The sequence below is a fragment of the Dendrobium catenatum genome, unplaced genomic scaffold (assembly GCF_001605985.2).
Source record: "Dendrobium catenatum unplaced genomic scaffold, ASM160598v2 fragScaff_scaffold_1232, whole genome shotgun sequence".
In the NCBI taxonomy this organism is placed as follows: domain Eukaryota; kingdom Viridiplantae; phylum Streptophyta; class Magnoliopsida; order Asparagales; family Orchidaceae; genus Dendrobium; species Dendrobium catenatum.
The window spans coordinates 2,155,085-2,178,709 of NW_021319694.1; the positions used below are offsets into that span (position 1 = coordinate 2,155,085).

General features: G+C 33.9%; 1 protein-coding gene across 5 annotated transcripts in view; it reads right to left on the bottom strand.

Annotated features, from left to right (window-relative positions):
• The window catches only part of LOC110097130 (protein Iojap-related, mitochondrial), a 39,609-nt gene that overhangs the window by 5,868 nt on the left and 10,116 nt on the right, over positions 1 to 23,625 (bottom strand). For 3 of the 5 annotated variants that reach the window (XM_020823375.2, XM_028699298.1, XM_020823372.2), the window contains exons 2-3: positions 17,814 to 17,901; positions 17,466 to 17,563 (exon numbers count right to left, since the gene is read on the bottom strand). In XM_020823375.2, coding sequence (XP_020679034.1) covers positions 17,466 to 17,563; positions 17,814 to 17,901 — 186 coding nt within the window. Of the gene's footprint in view, positions 1 to 14,694; positions 14,819 to 17,465; positions 17,564 to 17,813; positions 17,902 to 23,625 lie in introns of those variants that run through there. The other 2 variants (XM_020823374.2, XM_028699299.1) reach the window with 2 other exon arrangements.

Genomic DNA, 23,625 nt, shown 5'->3' on the forward strand with positions numbered 1-23,625 from the left:
TCAATCCTAGGAAAGCCCTCAACTCTCTTACGTTCCTAGGTAGTGGCCATTTCTGCATTGCCTCAATTTTGGTTTGGTCCACCGCCACTCCTTGGGATACCACATGTTCCAAATATTTCACACTGTACTGAGCAAAATTGCATTTCTTCAGGTTAGCTCTCAGTTGATGCTCCTGCAGTACTTCTAAGACCATCCTCAATTGTTCCAAGTGCTCTTCCCCAGTCTTGTTGTATACCAGAATGTCATCAAAGAAGACCAGGACAAACTTCATGAGATACTTCTTGAACACCCTGTTCATCAAGGACTGAAACGTAGCAGGAGCATTAGTCAAACCAAAGGGCATTACCAGAAATTCATAATGCCCTTCATATGTCCTGAAAGCTGTCTTTGGAACATCTGCCTCCCTCATTCTGATCTGGTGGTATCCGGATTTTAAGTCCATCTTGAAAAACATCACTGCCCCATGTAGCTCGTCCAACAGCTTATCAATCACCGGAATTGGGAACTTGTCTGGTATAGTGCCCCTATTCAGAGTCCTGTAATCTAAAAAGAATCTCCAACTCCCATCCTTCTTCTTGATCAGGAGAACTGGACTAGAAAAAGGGCTGACGCTGGGTCTGATGATCCCCGCCTCCAGCATTTCCCGGATCAACTTCTCAATCTCATCTTTCTGAATATGTAGATAATGGTAAGGGCGGACACTGATCGGTGTCTCCCTTCTTTCAAAGTAATGACATGCTCCAACTCCCTCTGAGGAGGTAAACCTTGGGGAGGTTGAAAGACCTCGCCGAACTGGTGTATGAGCGACTGCACTGTAGATGAAACATCGCCTTCTTCCTCTAGTCTGACCCCTTCCAGGCAGTGCAACTCCACTAAGTAGCCTCCTCCCTCCTCCTGAATGGTTATGATTAGAGATTTGAAAGAAACCCCTGCCTTGGTCAGCCCGACATCACCCGAAATCATCCTCTTTCTTCCCCCCACCACCAGCTCCATCCTTAGTGTTCCCCAATTGATCTGGGTCTCCCCCAATGTCTGCAACCACTTCAACCCCAGGATGACATCAATGCTCCCCAATTCTAAGGGAAGGAAGTCCTCCCTCACCTGAATCCCCTGAATCTTCAGCATCACCCCTCTACAAACTCCTGTATCCATTTCCAACTTTCCCGTGCCCATCATCACCCCATAGCCTCCTGTATCCACCAACTCCATCCCCAACAACTCAACTATCTGGTTGGAAATGAAATTATGTGTTGCCCCACTTTCAATCAACACCACCACCTCACGGTCAGCTATCTCTCCTTTCACTTTTATAGTGTGACTCGAAGTGAATCCTACTACAGAGTTCAGAGATACATCTGCCACATCCAGGTGTAGCTTCTCCTCCTCTTCAGAGCTGCTCCCACCTCCCTCCTTGTCTTCCTCGTCTTCACAGACAAGGAGAATCTGAAGAGCTCGATCCTTGCACCTATGCCCCGGCATATACTTCTCATCACATCTGAAGCATAACTCCTTTGCCCTCATATCCCGCATCTCCTTCTCTATTAACTTTTTGAATTGTCCCCCATCCCCCCTCCAGGTTTCTCCTTTGTTGCTTCCTTCAGACCCCCTAGCGTTGCCCTTTTGAAGGTAAGAATATGGTAGTCATCTTGTATGATACTCCTGAGTAGTTCCCTCGAGCTCCGCTTTCTGACTTCTTCTGATATTCCACCAACTGCGCTAGCTCCATAGCCTTCCTTAGGTTCCTCGACTCTAGCACCCAGACTGCTGTTCGTATCTCTGATTTTAGCCCCTTCATGAAGTTCCCTTCCAGAGCTGACTCTGAAATGTGATCCAATCTGCAAGCCAAGTACTCGAACTTGTCCCGGTAGTCTGCCACAGTCCCCTCCTAATTCAAAGCAAAGAATTGCTCATAAAAATCTCCTCCCTCATCGGCTCGGAAATGCTCCAATAAGCAATCTTTGAACTCTCTTTAGCTCCGTATAGGCTACCTCCTGCCATGCCACTGATACCAGGCCAAGGCTTTTCCTTCCAAACACAATTCCGCCGTCGTCAGCTTCTCCTCCTCTATCAACCCATTGACAGTGAAGTAACTCTCCACCTTGTAGATCCAGCCATGGCCGTCTTCACCCTCAAAGATGGGCATTTTCAGCTTCCTCACACATGGGTCTCCCTCGTGTCCCCTGAATCCTCCATAACCTCCCATTCCTCGAAGAGAGGGTGCTCCCCAACTGTCACGATCCTCCCTCCGGTGATTATACCTGAAACCATCATCATATTCTACTCTTCTCCCTTCAAAATCAGCACCCCGGTGATGAAATTCTTCCCTTCTCCCGACAAAATCAGCACCCCTCCGATCATTTCCCAAACTCATCTCCTCTCTAGAAAGTGGCTCAAGAGGTGGCATGTCGTCCTCCCCCTCAATGACCTCCACTTCCGGATTTCTCCTCCCCCTAAACGAATACGGATTTCCTCCTATGCTATAGCCTCCGGTGGTCTCTCTTGCTTCCGATGTCGTAGGATTTGTTTTCAACTCCAACAGTTTCTTTAATCACCGCAAATTTCCCTCTATCATTTCATTGTTGGAGGTGATTTGAGTTTGAAAGTCAAAGAACTTTTCCTCCAAATCTGATTTTAGTTGACCGATCTCAGCTTCCAAGACCTCTACCTTCTTCCCAGCCATCTATCTTCCCAAGAATCACGAAGATCTTCTTCCGGGAAAAAAAATCCGATGAAATTTCAGGATTTCAGCCGCCAACGGTCGATTTACCAATTTGATAGGAAATACTTGTGTTCGCAAGTAACCCTAAGGTAATACTTGAGTTCGCAAGCAAACCTAGTCGAAATTAGCCCAAAACCAGTGATAAAACTGCTGTCCCTGCAGAAAAACAGCAACCTTGCAGCAGGTATTGCGGAAATAGTTGAGTTCGCAAGTAACCCTAAGGTAATACTTGAGTTCGCAAGCAAACCTAGTCTAAATTAGCCCAAAACCAGTGATAAAACTGCTGTCCCTGCAGAAAAACAGCAACCTTGCAGCAGGTATTGCACCCGAACAGTAGAAAACAGGGAAAGAAAACAAAGTTTTCACTAGAAGATGCAAGAAAACGAAGAAATATACAATGTTCTTCGATTCGAGAGGAAGAACAACTCTCCACAAGTCACTAGCAAACCCTAGAGCCCAAGCACACGATGAGATCTCAAACTTTTCTTCAAATTCAAGATGAGATCCCAATTACCTTCTACGCTCCTAATTAACAACAAAGGACAATTACAAACTTCCTAAAACAGCCCCCCACATTCAAATTTTCCCTCATAAGTTGAATTAAACCAAGCATGTCCCACCTAGGGCTTCCGCGCCCCCGCAACGAAGAAAGATACAATGTTCTTCGATTCGAGAGGAAGAACAACTCTCCACAAGTCACTAGCAAATCCTAGAGCCCAAGCACACGATGAGATCTCAAACTTTTCATCAAATTCAAGATGAGATCCCAATTACCTCCTAAGCTCCTAATTAACAGCAAAGGACAATTACAAACTTCCTAAAACAGCCCCCAACATTCAAATTTTCCCTCATAAGTTGAATTAAACCAAGTATGGCCCACCTAGGGCTTCCGCCCTCCCCCCCGCCCTCCTCTGTTTTCCGCCGACCCTGTGGGGCCCGCCGCGTGTACACATGGACCGGTCCAGCCGGCCCCGGAGGGGCCGGCGGCATATCACAATGCAAGGCCATGATATAAAAAGATGATAGCAAAGTTTTGCAAAAGGTAGAAGTATTACTGTTCACTAATTAGGGATTGAATTTAGTGCTTTAGCCACAAACTTGTAAAAGTACTAAGAAGCATTCATCCTCAATTCATGTAAAGTGTATTATATGAGACCTCCAAGATCATAATACTATTTAAACCGATATGACCTAACAAGAAGTCATGTAATCTATTGAGTTTCTGCATTTGAACTCTTTTGCATGTATTTTAAAATGATATGTATATGAAAAAGGACTGCATTTGTTTTGGAGTGAGTTCAAGGAGTTTGAATGCATGTTTGTGAAATCTAAAAATTTTTCCCTAGAGCATCCTTATGTTATTTTTTTGGCGCCCCGGTGCTATGGGTTCTAAAATTTGGAAAATGAACTATGACCCCAGTGCTAGAAACATGGCGCCTAGGAGATGGGCCAAATTTTACACTTAAAAATATCAAAATCCATTGTTTTGACATTTGATCCATTTGATTAACAAGCGCTAGGGAGAGAAGAGACATTAGCGAGAGAGAGAGAGAGAGAGAGAGAGAGACTATTATGGGCAGCTTCAGATCGTTTTCAGCTGTCAACTCATCTAAGAAAATTACTCAGGTTGATGTAGGTTACGTTTTGCCTATCTCAATTTTCAATAACTTAGAGTTCATGAGAATTTTGAATTTTCTAATCGGAATTATAATTTGATTTTACAAAAATGTGGTTTTCTCGAATTCTTGTAGATTTCATCCGCGTAACTTTTAATATATTGCTGGTATAATTATTATGGTAGTTTTAAGTATTTATTGGAGATTTTCTACTGGGTGAATTTGAAAAATAATATTTTTTATCAATTCAAAATTATATTTTGACAACTAAAAATAATGTTAGTGTTTAGTTAAAGTTTGAGAATGTTATTATATATGATCTCTAAAAATTTGGTTATTTTCTAAAAAATGTAAATTTATGCTCAGTATACTTTTCTATTGTCAAATGTTAAGACATTTTGGCAAGTTCTAAATTTAGTTCAATCATTTGGATGAGGCGTACACATCACCCATAATTGCGCAATTGAGGCGTGCCTCATACAGGGTGAGGCGTACGCCTCAATCAGTGTCCAAATTGCGTGCGCCTCGAGGCGCTTTTGGATAGAACTGCGCAGAGGCGCGCCTCTTATTGCGCAATTTTAGATCTATTATTTGTTATGTGTTGAAAATTCTGGAGTCTAAGGGCTATATATTTATTAAGAATGGATTATGTTCGTGGCAAAAAGGGATTTTGTTAATTATTATATATGGAAAATTGATGTCTAAGAGTCATTATTATAAATTCTACGAAAAATTTATTTATATTTCAGTTAGTCTAAATACAGTTTAGTAGTTATTTAAATGCTTATTAAAATTCAATATCAATATTTATTTCAGTTTTAGCTTTCCGTACAGTAATTTAATAAATTATTTCAACATTTTCATTTCTTTTGATTTTAGTAAGGTTGTTGAAGCTTACTAAGCCGTGTTAGATTACACTTGTTTTTACTTTCATTTTCAGGCTAAGGAAAGGATAAGGAGCAAGCTGAGTAGTTTGATATCAGACTCTGAAGGTATGCTTTTTGTTAGTTTTCCTTTTGTAAGTTTGACTTTTATTATTGTTGTACTTTTCAATTGCCAAGCGCTATTGTAGACAGACCTCAAATTGTATATATATTTTTAGAAGATATATATACAAAATTATTTTTGACATTCAGTAGTCTTCCGCTTATATCATATTCAATAATGGTTGTGTCGTATATAAATTGGAATTATAGTTTTCAGGACTTCTTCAACTAGATCTTGAGGTTTGTTTCTACTTTTTTACCACAATAGGGAACATATAACCTGAGAAGTTGGGTCAGGTCATATTGGGTTGGGTCATAACAAGCTTTTTGATATCAGAGAATCGGTTAGAAAAGCAAATCATAACAGAGCCATAAGATTTAATACGTAGAAAAGTGAGATGGTTCTAGGCACTGCTCATTTTATTTGTTTGTCATATGCATGTGGCGCATACACCAGTATTTGGTATATTCGAGATGGAATAACAAGATCCAGATATGGCCAATAGTCAAATATCTAGTTAGGCAACTTCAATTCAAGGTATAGCTTCTATGATCAGTTCTGAGATAGTTTCTCGGATTGCATGTCTGGTAGCATAGTTGGAATGTAAGGCTCATACGTGGGTTTCTAGTTCCAGATCTAAAAACATGGATAGATATTTGCATAATTTTATGAGGTTACAGCCTCCTAGACTTTCAGGTGTTATTAAGATTAGGGTAGTTGAAGATTGGCCGAAGAGAATAGAGAAGACTATGGATGAGATAAATTATCCTCCTGAGAGAAAAGTTGCATTAGCTGCATTTGTGCTTGATGATGAGGCAGAGCACTATTGACTTTATCAGCAGGTAGAGAAGTTTCAGGGTTGTGCAAATACCTTGATTACTTGGGAGGAGTTTAAGAAGACATTCAGGACTTAGTTTATACCTTCATATACTAGGAGACAGCTACAAATTTATTTTCTAAAATTGATTTAGGAGAATATGACAATGATGCAGTATGAGGTTGAGTTTACTACTCACTCTTAAGTATGCTCCACAATTGATTGACTCTTCTAACGAGAGATTTTTGGAGGTACTCCAAAATACTGAGACAATTATTACTAGTACAGGACTATGGATTTTGCTCAGTTGGTTAAGAGGGCCAAGAGTATAGAGATTGATCTGGTAGCATTTCAACAGCGATGGACTACGAGTAGGAAGAGATTTGGCAATGAGATATTTGGCAGTGGTCATTATGAGAAGTAGAACGGGTTTGGACCTACTGAGTTTAAAAGGAGAGGGCAGTCGGTAGCAGTTTCTTCTGGATCGGATAGAGATAGTGTTTCCAGCTCTAGAGCCTCAGTCAATGGGGCACCATTATGCCAGCATTGTGGCAGGAGACAGTAGTTAGTATAATAGAGTGTCAAGTAGATGCTTTTTCCAAGGTCATTAAAGACACAGAATTGTTGATTGTCCACAGGGTGGGTTCAATAGACTTTCTTATTGGAGAACTTAAAGCTCTGGCAACCAATAATAGGTAGACCAAGGATAGTACCATTTGAATCACATTATGAGGTTATCGATAATAGGAGTGCTGGTCCGTCAATAGGATGTCAGAATTTTAGAGATTTGAAGGGTGCTGGGAGTTTTATTTCTTTGGTTTCAGTATAGTCACAAGTTTATAGTCTGATGCAGCAAGAGACTGGTGAGTCTTTAGATTTTGTGATAGGTACAGCTTACATTTCAGTGTTCTTTGTCATATTTTGTTTGATTCTGGTGCTAGTTATTCTTTCATGTTTGAGCAATATTTTGATAATCAAAGTTTTCCTTTCATGCCATTGTCTATTTCGTTGTCTGTGATTTTGCCTACGAGAGATGGAATGGTAGTTAGTATAGTTTGTTTTCGTGATTTAGAGTTTTTTGATAGAATTTGGAAATATGATTTGATTATTTCTTATTTTTGCATTCGACATTATTTTGGATATGAACTGGATAAATCCGTTAGGCTCAAGATCGATTGTCTGAAAAAGAAAGTGACTCTTTATTAGAGTGGTGAGGTGAGAGCTTTGTACTTCAAAGAATCAAGGGTATTCTCTTTTATCTGATTTCTGCTTTAGAAGTAGATAGACTTTGTAGAAAAAAGTAATCCAATATTTTTAGCATTTGTTAGAGATGTGAGGATCTCTTCTATATTTGTGAGTAGTTTGGGGTAGAGCCAAAAGTTTTTACATATGGGGGCACACAAACTTTCATTCTTAAATCAAAATTTATAAAAATACAATCCAAAAAAGATGTGATATATTTTATTAATATGATAATATATTCAGTAAAATAATATGATAATTTTAATATAAATATATCTAATTAGTTGAATGGAAGATTGCAATCTCCTTACAATAATGTACAATAATATAGTTTACTAACTTCAACTACAATAATAACATCAAGCCTTTATCCAACTATTTGGGGTCAATTATATGAATCCTTTTTCTCCATTGTACCCAATTAAAAGTTAAATTCTCATTTAAATCTAATAAAAAAATATCATCTCTAATATTTTCTAACCAAATCCTCTTATATCTACCTCTGCCTTTTTTAACATAAATCAAATCTAATACATCTACTTTCTTAACCGGGTCATTGGAAGGCCGTCATTTTATGTGACCAAACCATCTAAGGCAACTCTCTTTAATCTTATCTTCCACTAGCGCTACTCCAATATTTTCACGTATATGCTAATTTCGTATCATGTCTCTAAGAGTAAAGCAATTCATTCACTTGAGCATCCTCATCTCTGCAACATTTAACTTAATATTATGTCTCTTTTTTAATGGCAAACATTCTGAAACATAAAGCATTATAAGTCTAACCACCATCTTATAGAATTTTCACTTAAGTATGAGGGGTATTTTTTCTTTCACTCAATAAGCCCAATGCATTTCTCCACTTCAACCATCCAACTTGAACTCTACTAATAATATTCCATCTTTTTCACCATCACTTTGAACAATAGATCCAAGATATCTAAAACGTGTATTCATATTAATGACTTGATCATCCAAAGTCACAATCTCCCACACAAGAACTATTATTATTAAAATTACACTCTATATATTTAGCTTTAGATTTACTTAAACGAAAGCCTTTAAACTCTAAGGTTGACCTCCATAATTCAAGTTTACCTTCAACTCCCTCTCTAGTCTTATCAACAAGAAAAATATAATCAGCAAAAAGTATACACTATGGTAAAACCTCTTGCAAACCTCTAGTGAGAACATTCATGACTAAAGCTAAAGGATATGGGATTAAGGCCGATCCTTGATGTAATTAAAATAAAATAGGAAAATACTTGGTCAAACCATCTTGTGTCTGAACATAAGTAACAATTCTTGCATGCATATCCTTAATGACTTGAATATAAACATTATTAACCCCTTTCTTTTCTAGAACCTCCATAGCACTTCTCTTGAAACTTTATCATATGGGTTCTCTAAATCAATATATATCATATATAGATCATACTTATTCTCTCTATACGTCTCCATCAACTCTCTCAATAAATGTATAGCTCCCATAATATACCTACCTAGCATGAATCAAAATTGATTTTGAAAAACATTCATATCACGCCACAATATATGCTCCATAACTCTTAACCATAGTTTTAAAGTATGATACATTAGCTTAATTCCACTATGATTTGCACAATCTTATGCATCACCTTTATTCTTAAAAATAGAAATCAACACACTCATTCTCCACTTATCTGGCATCTTTTTAGTCATCAAAATAATATTAAAAAATTTAGTAATCGAAGAACTTCCTTCATCTCCTAAGCATTTCCACACCTCTATTGGAATATTATAAGGTCCAACAACTTTTCCACATTTCATTTTCTTTAAAGCCTTTTTAACTTCGAATTTACTAATACGTCAATAAAACAAAAATCTTTATTTTTATTTAGGATGCTAAGGTCACTAAAGTTAATAGTATTCTCATAATCTTCATTGAAGAGTTTATAAAAATATCTCATCCATTTTTGTTGAATATCCTCTTCTAATAAAAATACTTTTTGATCTTCATACTTAATACATTTCACTTGAAATAAATCCTTACTACTCTTATTTTTATATTTGCCTAACTTATACATATATTTTTTGCCCTCCTTAGTATCTAATATATTATATAAATCATTAAAAGCTAAAATCTTTGCATCGCATATTAATTTCTTAAATTCCTTACAAACATCTTTATATATTTCCCAATTATCAATATTTTTACGTCTAAACCAATTTTTATAACAAATATTCTTAGTTTTTATCTTTTCTTGCACATTTTGATTCCACCACCAACTATTTTTACTATTATGAACTTTTTCCTTTAATACTCTATGCATATCTTTTGCAACATTTTTAATATCACTAGCTAATTTTTCCCACATATCATTAGCTTGCTCGTGCACAAACAATCTTAAGATATAATAATTTATTGACTTCAATTTCACAAACATCCTAATAACTGTAATATATTTATTTCGATTTAAAAAAAAAACTTCTATGAAATAGAATTAAAGTTCTCAAATTAAGAAAATAATTTTAATGATATCTTAAAATTTTAAATTGAAAAAATATAACATTATATAAAAGAAAGAGAAAAAAAAAAGATAAAAAAAAATTTATAGAAACTAGATGGAGATAAAGAGAGCAAAAATATAAAAAAATATTGTCATGTACAGAGACAGATGAGGGAATAAAAAAAGAAAAATGTTGTCATGCTGGAAGGGGATGCACATCAAATTAGAGAGAGCGAAAGAGTTAGAGGTTACTTATTAGAGAGAGATGAAGAGAAGAGAAAGATGAAGACAGAGGAGAGAGAAAATGGCCCTTGCCATAATCATGGTGCTCTCTTTGAAGAAGTGGGAAGCAACTAGAAGCAGATCATCACCAGCATTGTACACTTTCAGCAAAAATTTATTGATAAATTTCATGATCAGACAGAATTGTACCAGATCTCGCATAGATTCTTTATAATAGGAATAAAGATGAGCATAAAGCCGACCTCCAACGGAGACACCTCTGCCAACGTTGCCTCAACAACTCTTAATTTCACAATGGGTGGAGGGGCGCACGTGCCCCCGCAAGAGATGTAGAGTTATATATAGATGTTTTTCTGATGTAAAGTTAGTGACTTTACCATCTATAAATTTCCTGATCAACTCTTACGTTTCCAAATATCTTCTCTTAGAAGTTAGTGATTTTACCACATTACAGAGATGTAGAGTTATGTATAGATGTTTTTCTGAGTACTGCTCCAATCTCTATGGAGCTTCAGGAGTTGGTGGACAGAAGTTTTTATCCGACACAATATTTCTACAAGGGAAGCAACTGTAGTTTTTGTAAAGAAAAAAAATGATATTTTACGGATGTGTATCGACAACAGAGATTTGAATAAGGTAACTATAATAAACAAGTATCCCTTATCTAGGATTGATAGCTTATCTGATTAGTTGGCTGGGCATTTTGTGTTTTCTAAGATCAATTTGTGATCTAGTTCTCATCAGCTAAGGATGAAAGATGAAGATGTGGTGAAGACTACATTTAGCACGAGACGCAGACGTTATGAGTTTTTAGTCATGTTGTTCGAAGTGACTAATGCCGAAGCTATTTTCATGGATTTAATGAACATGATTTTCAGTCTAGAATAAATCAGAATATCATACTTCCTAAAAATCAAGGAAGTATGATATTCTGATTTGTTCTAGAATTGAGGATGAGCTTGCATCATACTTGAAGACTGCTCTAGAGATTTTGAGGCAGCATCATTTATATGTTAAATTCTTGAAGTGTGAGTTCTAGTTAAATAACATTTCATTTCTAAGACCCGTAATGACCAGTGCAGGTATTTCAGTGGATCCCTAGAAAGTTCAGGCAATTTTTTATTGGCCAAGACTTGATACAGATTCTGAGGTGAGATATTTCTTAAACATAACTTATTACTATGAGATGTTTGTTTAGAGGTTTTCTCAGATTTCTTTACCAATGACGAGACTGACTTAAAAATCAATAACTTTCGTATGAAGAGAGTTTTCAGATATTGAAGGATCGTTTGAATTATGCTCTGATTCTAACTATTCTTTCAGGCATAGATGGGTTTCAAGTTTTCAGCGATACTTCACTAAAAAGATTAAGATGTATGCTGATGCAGCACGGTAGAGTTATTGCATATGCAACTTGATAGTTAAAATCACATGAGAACTACCTGACACATCACACATGATATAGAGTTAACTGCTATTATATTTGTCTTAAAGATTTGGAGGCATTACCTATATGGAGTCAGATGCAAGATTTTTACTAATCATTAGAATTTAAAATACTTTTTCACTCGAAATGATCTGAATCTGAGGCAGAGAAAATGACTTGTACTGATCAAGAATTATGATCTATCTATTCAATATCAGTCCGATAAAATGAACGTAGTAGCAGATGCTTTGAGTAGGAAGTCTTTGAATACTACTCTTTCGTCACTCACTTTTGCAGACTTTTTTATTCAGGATTTAGATAAGCTAGGGATAGAAGTAGAATTTGCTGATATAGATTCAAGTTGATTGATTCAAATGATTTTTCAATCTACCCTTTAAGAAAGAATTCAAGAATCTCAAAAGTCAGATATGGAGTATCTGAAATTGAGTGATTAGATTAAATCTCGTAAGAGACCTGAACTTTTACTATGTGATTATAGTATCATTTTATGCAAGAATAGATTGTGGGTTTCTTTCGTTGATCGTTTGAGAGTTGAAATTTTATATGAAGCACATTATTCAAACTACACTATTCATCTAAGAAGCTGCAAGATGTACCTATGTTGGTTTGAGAGTTGAGATTTGCAAGATATATTCTGATAGCATGGATTAAAAAAGAGTATTGCAGAGTGTTTTGAAATGTGAGGCCTAATAGTTGGTGAAGGCAGAGCATCAGCGACTAGGTGATCTTCTGCTCATTACATATCCAATAATGAAAATTGGAAGAAATAATGATGGATTTTGTGATGGGATTCCCTATATCGAGGTAAGGACATGATAATATCTAGTTTGTCATCAATCAACTGACGAAGTTTGCACTTTTTGTTTTGATCTGACAGATTGATCCGATTAGGGTGGCATAGATATATGTCAAAGATATAATCAAATTGCATGATGTGTCAAAGGTGATTATATTTGATTGGAACGACCTATTTACCTTCAAGTTATGGAGAGACATTCTACATATATTGGGTACAAAATTATTTAACATTGCTTTTCACCCGCAGACGAACGGGCAGTCCAAGAGGACTATTCAAATACTGAATAATCTTTTAAGACTTGTGTTCTGAATTTTGGGTGTAGTTTGGAGGATCACAATTTGCTAATAGAATTTGTATATTACAACAGTTATCTATCCAACATAGGTATGACCCCTTATATATCTCTATACGATAAGAAGTCCATGAATCCTTTGTCTTTGGAAGACGTGGATGATAGACATGTGATATGATCAATTTTTGTGGACGTCACTACAATAAAGATCGGTCTGATAAAAAAAATTGAGTTTGCACACTATAGGCAGAGGAAATATTATAATCAGAAATATAGACCTGTTGAATTTTCTGTTGGCAATTTTGTTTATGACAAAGTCAGTTCTATGAAAGGTATTAGTAGATTTGAAAGAATAAATAAGCTGAGTCTAACCAATGTTTAAAATTGCGTATTCGGGTATTGAGGCGTTTTTCATTAGTGAGGCGAGGCGTAAGCTTCAAGGCGTTTTGAGGCGTTAGCCTCAAAATTAAAAGATTGCGTAAACATAAAATGATAAATGTTTTATATATTAATGAACGAATAATATAAAACATAAAAAAGCAGAAAATATGAATTGAAATCAAAATATCCCAATAATAAGACAACATGAAATATAGTTCAACTCAAAATTCTATCTTTCCCAATCCCAGTATTCTTTTCATTAACATATAATTCCAATTTCCAAAAACAAATAGCAATGACATATGACATAAGAACTCATAAGTCATCACACTGTCATCACTAAGGGGTTCTTTATTTGAATCATCATTATGATGGACTACTCTCTCCCCTTCCTCCTCTCATATAGAGTCCAATGTCGGGCATTTACTTCAAGATTTATATAAGTTTTAATATATATAGCGTGAGGCGTAAGCCTCATTCCAGTGAGGCAAGGCGGGCCTCAACCAAGTTGAGGCGCAAGCCTCATAAAAAAAACTCGAGGCGTAAGCATCGAGGTGTTTTTTACTGGAATTGCGCAAAGGCGGGCCTCAAGGCGAGCCTCATATTGCACAATTTTAAACCATGAGTCTAACATACAATGGACCTTTAAATATTATTAAGATGATTAAAAGTTCTGCTTACATGTTATTATTGTCTATCATATATTAGACATACACAGTATATTTGATGTAGCTTAGTTGAGGAAGTAGATATTTGATTTTGAGAGTAGATTATTTATTGATGATGTTAAGGTTTATCCAAATCTATACTATAAGGAAGAGCCTCAAAAGATTCTGGCATACAATATTAGGAAAGTAAGTAAATAAATTCTAATTATCAAGATGCAGTGGAAAAACAAGACCGTTAGAGAAGCTACTTGAGAGAAGGTATCTAAGATAAGACAGTTATATCCATGTTTATCTTGAGCTGTTTGATTTGGAAATATCGAGGATGACATTTTTCTAATAAGGGAAGAGTTGTGAGACTTCCAAGATTAGAATACTATTCAAACTGGTCTAACCTGATTACAAGGTAGGTAACAAGTTAAATTTCTGCTTTTTAACTGTTTTGCATGTGTTTGGAAATGATGTGAGCATAAAAAGCTCTGGATGTATTTTAGAGTGAATTCTATATGTCTAAATGCATGTTTGTGAAATATGAAAATTTTTCCTCGAGCACCCCTATGCTGTGTTTTTTGGTTCCCCAGCACTGTTTGTTCTTGAATTTGAAAAATGAACTAGTTCCCATACACTAGAACGGTGGCGCCTAAGCGATGGGCCAAATTCTGCACTTAAAAAATCTAAATCCATTGTTTTGTCATTTGATCTGTTTGATCAACCAGCACTAGGGTGAGAAGAAGCGAGATTTTTTTAGAGAGTCCACTTCTGGCAGCTTTGGATCGTTTTCCGTTATCGGCCCAATTCAAAAAGTTACTAAGCTCGAGGTACGTTATGTCAAACCCCAAAATCTAATTTGGTTGAATTATCTCTTTTTATCTTTTGAGTAATCAAACATATAATTTCTTTTAATAATGAAATAACAACGAAAATAACTTTTATTAATCAAAATATCAATATACATCAATAATCAATATCAAAAAATCAGGTACAATTCCCAGGAGCCATATAAATATAACAATCCATATTCTCATTATTGAGTACAAAAAAATAACTAAAATAAGCAAAATAGTAAAATCTGGGGAATCCTATAACTGATCAGTCTCACACTCCTGATCATCTTCTCTGACCTGAAAGTATTTAAACTACATATAATGAGCTAAAAAATTTAATATGACAATAAAATCCTACAATTAAACTCATAGCATAGTAAAAAAATAGTATACATTTAATCATTCAATTCATTATAGTGACAGTCAATATGATCATAAATCTATATAGAGATAGTCAAAGAAATACTAAACCATAAATTTTGTGAACTGATAAACTAATATGATATGAAGGCCAGTAAAACAGTACAATACATAAACACTAAGTATGTAAACCAGTAAACCCAATATGGATGTCATTTATACGACGTTATAATCCTATCTAATCAATAAAAAAATCATATAAATCGATAAAATTAAAGCATCTATGAATACTTTCATAATCCATAACAATGCAGTACTATCAAATAAGTATATACATAATGTTCGGACATTCTATATCAGCATCACATCAGTTTCTTATATCACACACTTAGTAATAGAAATCATGTGCTCAATAATAATAAAACGTTAAATAGTGAATCAAAATAGCAGTAACAGTGATAGCGAATTAATAATAATATCAATAACAGTAAAATCTATTGCAGTAATAGTAAAACAATATGATAATAATAAAGCATTATGATGAATGCATTCCTGTAATCACGCTAAACAAATAAGGGGTTTCGACTTAAGTGGTGTTTTTTAAGCAATCAGTAAATTAATAACCACTAGCTCAATAAACAAAGTTGTCACTATTTACTTGTCAGCACAAGAATCATCTACCTATAACTCTCAATCAGTAATCATGTCAACAGTAGAGGATGATACCAAACCACAGTATTTAAATGAAAGTTCGTCGACCACCATCTTATACAGGTTAGTCTTCAGCCAACGTCAGTAATTAGTCAGTCTTTACTTGTTTTCATGTACATTATTATATAAAATAATAACTAGCTATTGCTCAACCACGTACTTGTATTCATTCACATTACTTGTATTAATAATATGTTTGTATTAAAAAATCAAAATTATTATTCTATGCAAATCGTTATAAGCATAATAATTATCATTTTATCTGCTAAAATTGTAAAATCGATCATCAAAATATCAAGAATAATCAAAACTACAACACATAAAAAGTTATCCAGAAGAAGTTCAATAAATCAAGAGAAAATATAATTAAATCATTTTGGAAGAAATCCAAAAGTTAAAATCAAAATCTTTGAAACAAAAGATAGGAAATAAGTCACCTAGAACAAACTAAGCAATTTCGTAAAAGCAACGAAGTGAAACAACAATAAAAAAACTCAACTTTGTCTCTCCTCTCTCCTCCTCCTTCCTCTCTCTTCTTTCCTTCCATGGCAAACCACAACGTGAGGTGAGGGAGTGAGAAGTGAGTGGCAGAATTTTGATTTAATTATATATAAAAATGTGTTCTAGTGTGTGGCGTCGCAACACCTAAGGAAGCCAACGCTGTTATGCTGTATGGTGAATCTAGAATTAATGTACAAAAGAACCTTCAATGTTGCAACGCTAATTTTTTACGTTGCTGCACTCTAAAGCACAGTGCCATAACGCTCCATTTTAGACAGTAATTCAAATTCACATTTTAAATTTATTTTAATAATTATCATATTGTTACAAGTTTTATTTTGTCTATCTCAATTTTCAATAATTCGGATTTATTAGAATTTTGTTGATATAAATTATAACTTGGTTCGACAAAACAGGGGTTTTTCTCGAATTCTGATGAATTTCACCCACAAAACTTTTGCTATATTGTTGGTCAAATTAGTCTGGTCGTTTTGAATATTTATTCGACACTTTTTGCCTGACAATTTTGAAAACCAATGATTTTTATCAATTCAGAAATTTGCTTTGACATCTTAAAAAATGCTTTAATTCATTTAAAGCTTCAAAATGTTGTTATACACGATTTCTAATAATTTAGTTATTTTCCAAAAAAGTGAATTTCTACTCAATCGATTTTTCTGTTGTTTACTGCTAAGGCATTTTGCCAAGTTCTGAATTTACTTACTACAATGCATTGAAATATCGGTAAATTGATTGAAATATAGAATTCTGTTGGCGGTGAGAAGAGCTTATATTATCTATTATGTGCTAAAATTTCTGGAACCTAAGGGTTACATTTATTAAAAAAGAATTCTCTTATTGACGAGAAAGGACTTTGTTAGCTGCTAGAAGGAATTCAGTTAATTGTTATATATGGGAAATTAGGGCATGAGGGTAATTCTCATAAGTACTATGAAATGTTTGTTTATATTTCAACTAGTTTCAGTACAGTTCAGTATTTATTTAAATACTTATTAAAATTAAGTATTAATATTTATTCCAATTTTAGTTTTTTATACAGTACTTCAATTAACTATATCATCATTTTCATTTCTCTTGTTTTAAGCTGATGATTCCTATTTTAGGCTATTGAAGCCTACTGAACCGTGTTAGCTCACTCCTTTTGCTTTTTTTTTCAAGCCAGGGAAAAAGTAAGGAGTGAGCTAAATAGTTTTGAAATCAAACTCTGATCTATGTTGCATGTATGCTTTCCTGGTAGTAGTATTTTTGCATACTTGATTTTTATTATTATTGTACTTTTTATTTGTCAAACGTTCTTGTAGATAGAACTCAGATTGTCATCTAATAGTTTTGAGATGATATCCGATCTAACCTGGATAGATCCTTTAGTGGTTCTTTCTTTTGATAAATGGCTTTCCAAGTCATAGTATTCTCTAGCCTTCTCATCTAAAGCATGAACAATCACAGTACCTATTCAATCAAAAGGCTAAATGTTATAATCTGAAAAATAACATAGATGAATACAAAAAGTGGAAAGACATGTCCATGAGTGAATATTTAAATATCAAAAGAACATTAGATGACAAAGAGGGATGCAAATACCAAATAAATTAAAAGAAAAACTTCCAATTAAATAATAGAAATCTGCATTTTAGCAGCAAGTAGAACAGTAAAACGAAGGCGCAGGTCTGTGGATGTACTTCCTTAATAAGAAACTCACCAGAATCAATCACAACCCACTTCCCCCCTACATGGCCTTCCACAGCTGGAAGCATCATATGGTCAGCACCCTTTTGTTTCTGCTTTGCCTGTCGATCAATATAAAGACAAGAAGTATAAATATCAGTATGAAGAAACAAAAGGGAGATGTGAAGAAACAGGCAGAAAAAACAATAGAAAGAAAAAAATGCATATGAAAGCCAAGAATATATTTAATGCAAAAAAAGAAGAATTTTATAACAACGTAACGTAAAATATGATTCCTATCTAGGCAAATTATCAATTTCAGTGCAACTTCATTTCAATTCTTCCAATGAATGGTTAAAATTAGATCAAAACAATGTTGATACCTCCAGAGAGTTATATGCTAAAATTCTTTCAGGCTTAGTGATTCTAAGGACTTCAAATACAAAATCACGCCTGTGCACAGCACAGGCAAAAGTGCCCTTTGGGAAAGGCCTCATGTACATGAGGACAAAATACAAGTAAGTCAGTTAGAACACAGAAAACACGGAATAGGTTCAGCATGTACACACACAAGATAACTACTTCAAAAGTATATCAAACAGAAATTGAGATCAATAAGACTATGGACCACGAGTGCTCAGTCCAAAGATCATCTAAGCGCAACAAGAAGGTAGGGGACCCAACTAACGGTTACCGGGACCCATTTGGGAGATGCAAAGCCCCAAGAAGTTCCATTGGAAGAGAAGAAAATTGATGGCAAGATTAATCAAAAACTGAACCATCACATGGTTTATAGGTCGATTTCTCCTAATCATTACCCATCAGCATCAATAGTTACAAGTGGAGCAGGAAAATTAAGGGTTTACGATTTACTAATGCAACCTACATGAGATGGGCCATGAAAACACAAAAAGATCACAATTTGCTGGTTATAACCTATGAATTTAAGCAAAAAGAAATCACTTATAATATAAAAATAGCAGACAAACTTCACTCATAAAAAATAATAATTCAATAATCGCCAAAATAGCAAATTCCACAAGAAAACATACTGATCAAACATTAAATTCAAAAACAATCAAATTCGCCCTTCAAAAAAAATTCAGCATGTATAACACTTGACAAAATTTGGAAATTCCAATCATGGACACAAAATAGAAATACAACAACATTAATAACATCAAGCCTTTATCTCATTATGTAGGGTCGGCTACATAAATACTTTTTCTCCATTGTGTCCTGTTAAGAGTCAAATTCTCATTTAAAACTAATAAAAAAAGGTCATTTCTAATATTTTCTAACCAAGCCTTTTTATGTCTGCTTCTACCTTTCTTAACATAGGCCAAATCTAATACATCTACTCTCCTAATAGATTCATCAGAAGGCTGTCGTTTTACATGACCAAACCATCTAAGATGACTCTCTATAATCTTATCTGTCACTGGAGCTATTCCAACCTTTCACGGATATGCTAGTTTAGTATCTTGTCTCTAAGAGTAAATCCACACATCCACGTGAGCATCCTCATCTTAGCAACACTTAACTTAATATCAAGCTTCTCTTTTAATGGCCAACATTTTGCGCCATAAAGCATTGTAGGTCTCACCACCTTCATATAAAATTTTCCCATAAGTTTGAGTGATATTTTTCTATCACACAACAAACCTGAAGCATTCCTCAACTTCAACCATCCAACTTGAATTCAACTAATAATATCTCCATCTTTTTCACCATCACTTTGAACAATAGACTCAATATATCTAAAAGGAATACACTTATTAATGACTTGATCGCTCAAAGTTACAAACCACCAACAATATCTATTACTACAATAATTACACTCCATGTATTCGATTTTAGATCTACTCTATGAAAACCTTTAGACTCTAATGTTGACCTCCATAATTCGAGTTTACCTTCAACTCCCTCTCTAGTCTTATCAACAAGAAAAATATCATAAGCAAAACTCATGCACTAAGGTACATCCTCTTGCAAATATCTAGTAAAAACATCCATGATTAAAGAAAAAAGACAAGGGCTTAAGGCTGATCCTTGGAACTTTATCTTAAAGCTCTAAAGCTCAAAGCTCACTAAATTGTATATGACTCAAAAGTCTTATTTATAACCTACACAGAATCCTAAATTAGAAATTTCTCATTATACTCAAAAATAAAAAATAAAAAAGTTTCGATTCACATTCATAAGTTCCAATAGAAAAAAATCCGTCCATAAATCCAATTTCTGAATGCTAAGTGTCTAACAAATTAGGAAAGAAACGCCGCCAAAATCACAAACAATGGTTAAAGATCCTTTAGGATTTTCTTCATAAGAGATCACCTTAATTCCATTTCAAGGTTTTGCAAATAATCAACTATGCATTAAAAGTATAATAAAACACTTCCGAGACTTTTCTGATGCATAGATAAATATAGCATTAAAGCTCATAGATAATTTAGAATTTGAATGTACTGACAGTTAGTTTATACATGACTAGATATGAAAACTATTAAACAATAATATTGTCGAACTATTGTCATATTTGATAATTAATGCAAATAAGATTTGTCTAATTTTGATGCAGTTGTTACACTTGTTATGAAAATATTGCATTATCAATCATGACACATTCAATTATTATTATTATATATATATATATATATCTATATCTCATCACTTATAAGAATGAAGATACTAAAACTGAAATTGATTATTTTCTGATAAGAAAAATAAATCATCTAGTTTGCAAAGATTGTTAAATTATTTTTAGAAAAAGTTTATGCACTCAATATCGCTTATTTTTTAAAACTTTATAATGACGGGGTGAAATATGAAAAATAAAGTAAAATATTGCCCTATTATTAGATGGGAATACCTAAAAATGTTAATGAAAATATTTTTGAGAGAAAAATTTAAGATATCAAGATCTGAGTTGTTTATGAGAAAAATAATATTATGTGAAAAACAATAGCTAGTGATATTAAAAAAAACTAGCTATATTAAAAATGTTACAAAGTATATATCTGGCAAATCAAAAGAAAAATCTTCTAATAATAAATATAGTTAATAGTGAAATCAAAATATGCAAGAAAATAATAAAAATAAGAATTTTTTTTATAAAATTAGTTTAGATGTAAAAGCTTTAAAAATTGAGAAAGATTAAAGAGGCATGTAGGGAGTCAATATGTAATGTAAAGAATTTAGATTTCAGTAATTTATATAATAGATTAGTTATTAAGGAGAAAAAAAATGTATAAGTTAGCCAAGCTAAGAGATAAGAGAAGTAAAGATCTAATTCAAATAAAGTATATTAAGGATAAAGATTCAAAAATATTTTTCTTACAAGAGAATATCCAACCTAAGTGAACGTGATATTTCAATAAATTGTAAATAAAAAATGTGAGAATACGATTAACTTTAGTGAGCTTATCATCCTAAATGAAAATAGAGATCTTTGTTTTTATCATGTATGAGTTAAATCGAAGTTGGAGAGGCTTTAAAGAAAATGAAGTGTGGACAAGCTATGGGACCTGATGATATTCCAATAGAGATGTGAAAATTCTTAGAAGAACAAAGAACTTCTTAGCTTACTAAACTTTTAAATATTATTTTGAAGGCTAAAAATATGTCAAATTAGTGGACGTGTATATTGATTCCTATTTTTAAAAATAAATGTGATACATAAGATTGTGCAAAATATAAAGAAATTAAGTTAATGTATCATATATTAAAATTATGGGCGAGTGATTGAGCATAGGTTATGACGTGATACTAATGTTTCTCAAAATCAATTTCAAGAATAGGTCTACTACGAAAACAATTTATGTTTTTAGAAATTTGATGAAGTATAGAGACTAAAAAGATATATATATATATATATATATATATAAAGCTTATGATGAGTTTCAAGAAAAGTGCTCGAGAGAATTCTAGAAAAGAAAAAAAGTTAATAATGCTTGTATTCAAGTCATTAAAGATATGTGGATGGGGTTACATACTCATTCATTAAAGCTTATTGGAAGATAATTGGTGAGGACGTTTGGAAAGCAATTGAGTTCTTTTTCTCATCGGGTAAGATGTGCTCCAAATGGAAGGAGACGTTGGTGGTCCTAATTCCTAAAATCAGTAGTCCTCTTACCCCTTTTAATTTCAGATTGATTAGTCTGTGCCTTTTTATCTATAAGATTATTGCCAAAATGCTTTTAAACAGGTTATCCAAAGTGATTCATTATTTGATTGATGATGTTCAAGTAGCTTTTATCAGGGGGAGATCTTTGTACAGTCATGTTCTCCTTGCTCAAGAAGTTTTTCACAAATTCAGAATTTCAAAAGCTAAAAAAGGATTGGTGGCCATCAAGGTGGACATGGAAAAGCTTATGATAGCTTGTCTTGGGATTCTCTTAATCAAGTCTTGGATTACTTTAGGTTTCCAAGGAAGTTCTCTAATCTTGTGATGGATTGTGTGATTGATCCTTTGTTCTTGATTCAAATTAATGGAGTTGGTTCAAGTTGGATTGAAGCAAAAAGCGGATTCAGACAGGGGTGTCCTCTGTCTCCCTATTTGTTCATTTTATGTTCCCAACTTCTGACGAATGGGTTTTTGGCTAAAGGCAACATAGGTGTAAAAGTGACTCCTTCAACTCCGAGAATTTCTCATCTTCTATTTGCAGATGATATCCTCATGTTCTCTGAAGAAAGAATGGGACAATTGAGGGAATTCTTTTTTTTTTTTTTTTGAGAAAATGCATATAGCATTAAAATTAAAAATGGGAATTATTACAAGCAAAGAAAACTACTAGACACTCCCTTTAAAACAAAGTAAAAGGAAGTCTTATTAGCAAGCAATTTAAGCATAATTGAACTATTAGAAAAAAAGGAAATTTCATAATGAAAATAAGTCCCTCTACTTATAATTTGAAACCCATCAGGGTGGAGGGGATACCAAAGATTAAACAATTAGTATCCCAGAATTCCCAATTGACTAAAAAAATAATAGATAGAGTAGATCTTAATTTTCATTATTCTAAATCCTTTTTTCAAATACCACCTTATGCTTAAAGTAAATAAAGAAAAAGCAAGATTGCTATACAAAATAAAAGTAATGAAACTAAGGAAATAGAAAATCGTCAAGATATAGCCTATGATCTTGACATCTCCACAAGGCATGTCTTTAAGAAGCTCCACTATCATCAACCTCTCCACCGAGCATTCTTGAAATTTCCCTTCATCAATCATTTTACTGTTTAAATAAAGTAGTGGCTCCAATGTTGCCACCAAGAATGTCTATCTTCCTTCCTCTAAGGCTTCCTTTAATAGGACCAAACAACCTTGTATCTTTATTAAATTTTTTCTTCATAAGGAATGACTTAGAAGGTAGTATGAATTTCCCGTTTTCAAATAATTCTTCTCCAGAATTTATTTTACCAAATTTTGACAAAGGAGTACTTACCTTTTCATTAGAATCTTCTCTAGTTTCAAATTTAGAATTAGATATAATTCCAATTCTATCATCCGAAATTGTTGAATCCATCTTGTTTTCCTGGATCTCCTCATGATGAATAACATTTGTAACATTATCCACCATACCGCCTTCATTGCCTTGCCCAGTCTCACCGTCAACTAGTTGATTAGGAACATTAACAGCAACATCAACAAGTACTTCTTTATAACCTCTAGTTTCAGAATTTCTACTTTTCCCAGAAATATTAATTCCGGTATGATCTTCTATAGGACGTTCTAAAATATGGGCCTTATTTCCATTCCCTTCTATATTTTCATCCACAGCATTTGATATCATCTGCTCAATGAAGACAGGATTTTCTGAAGCTTCCACTTCCAATCTGTCCTCA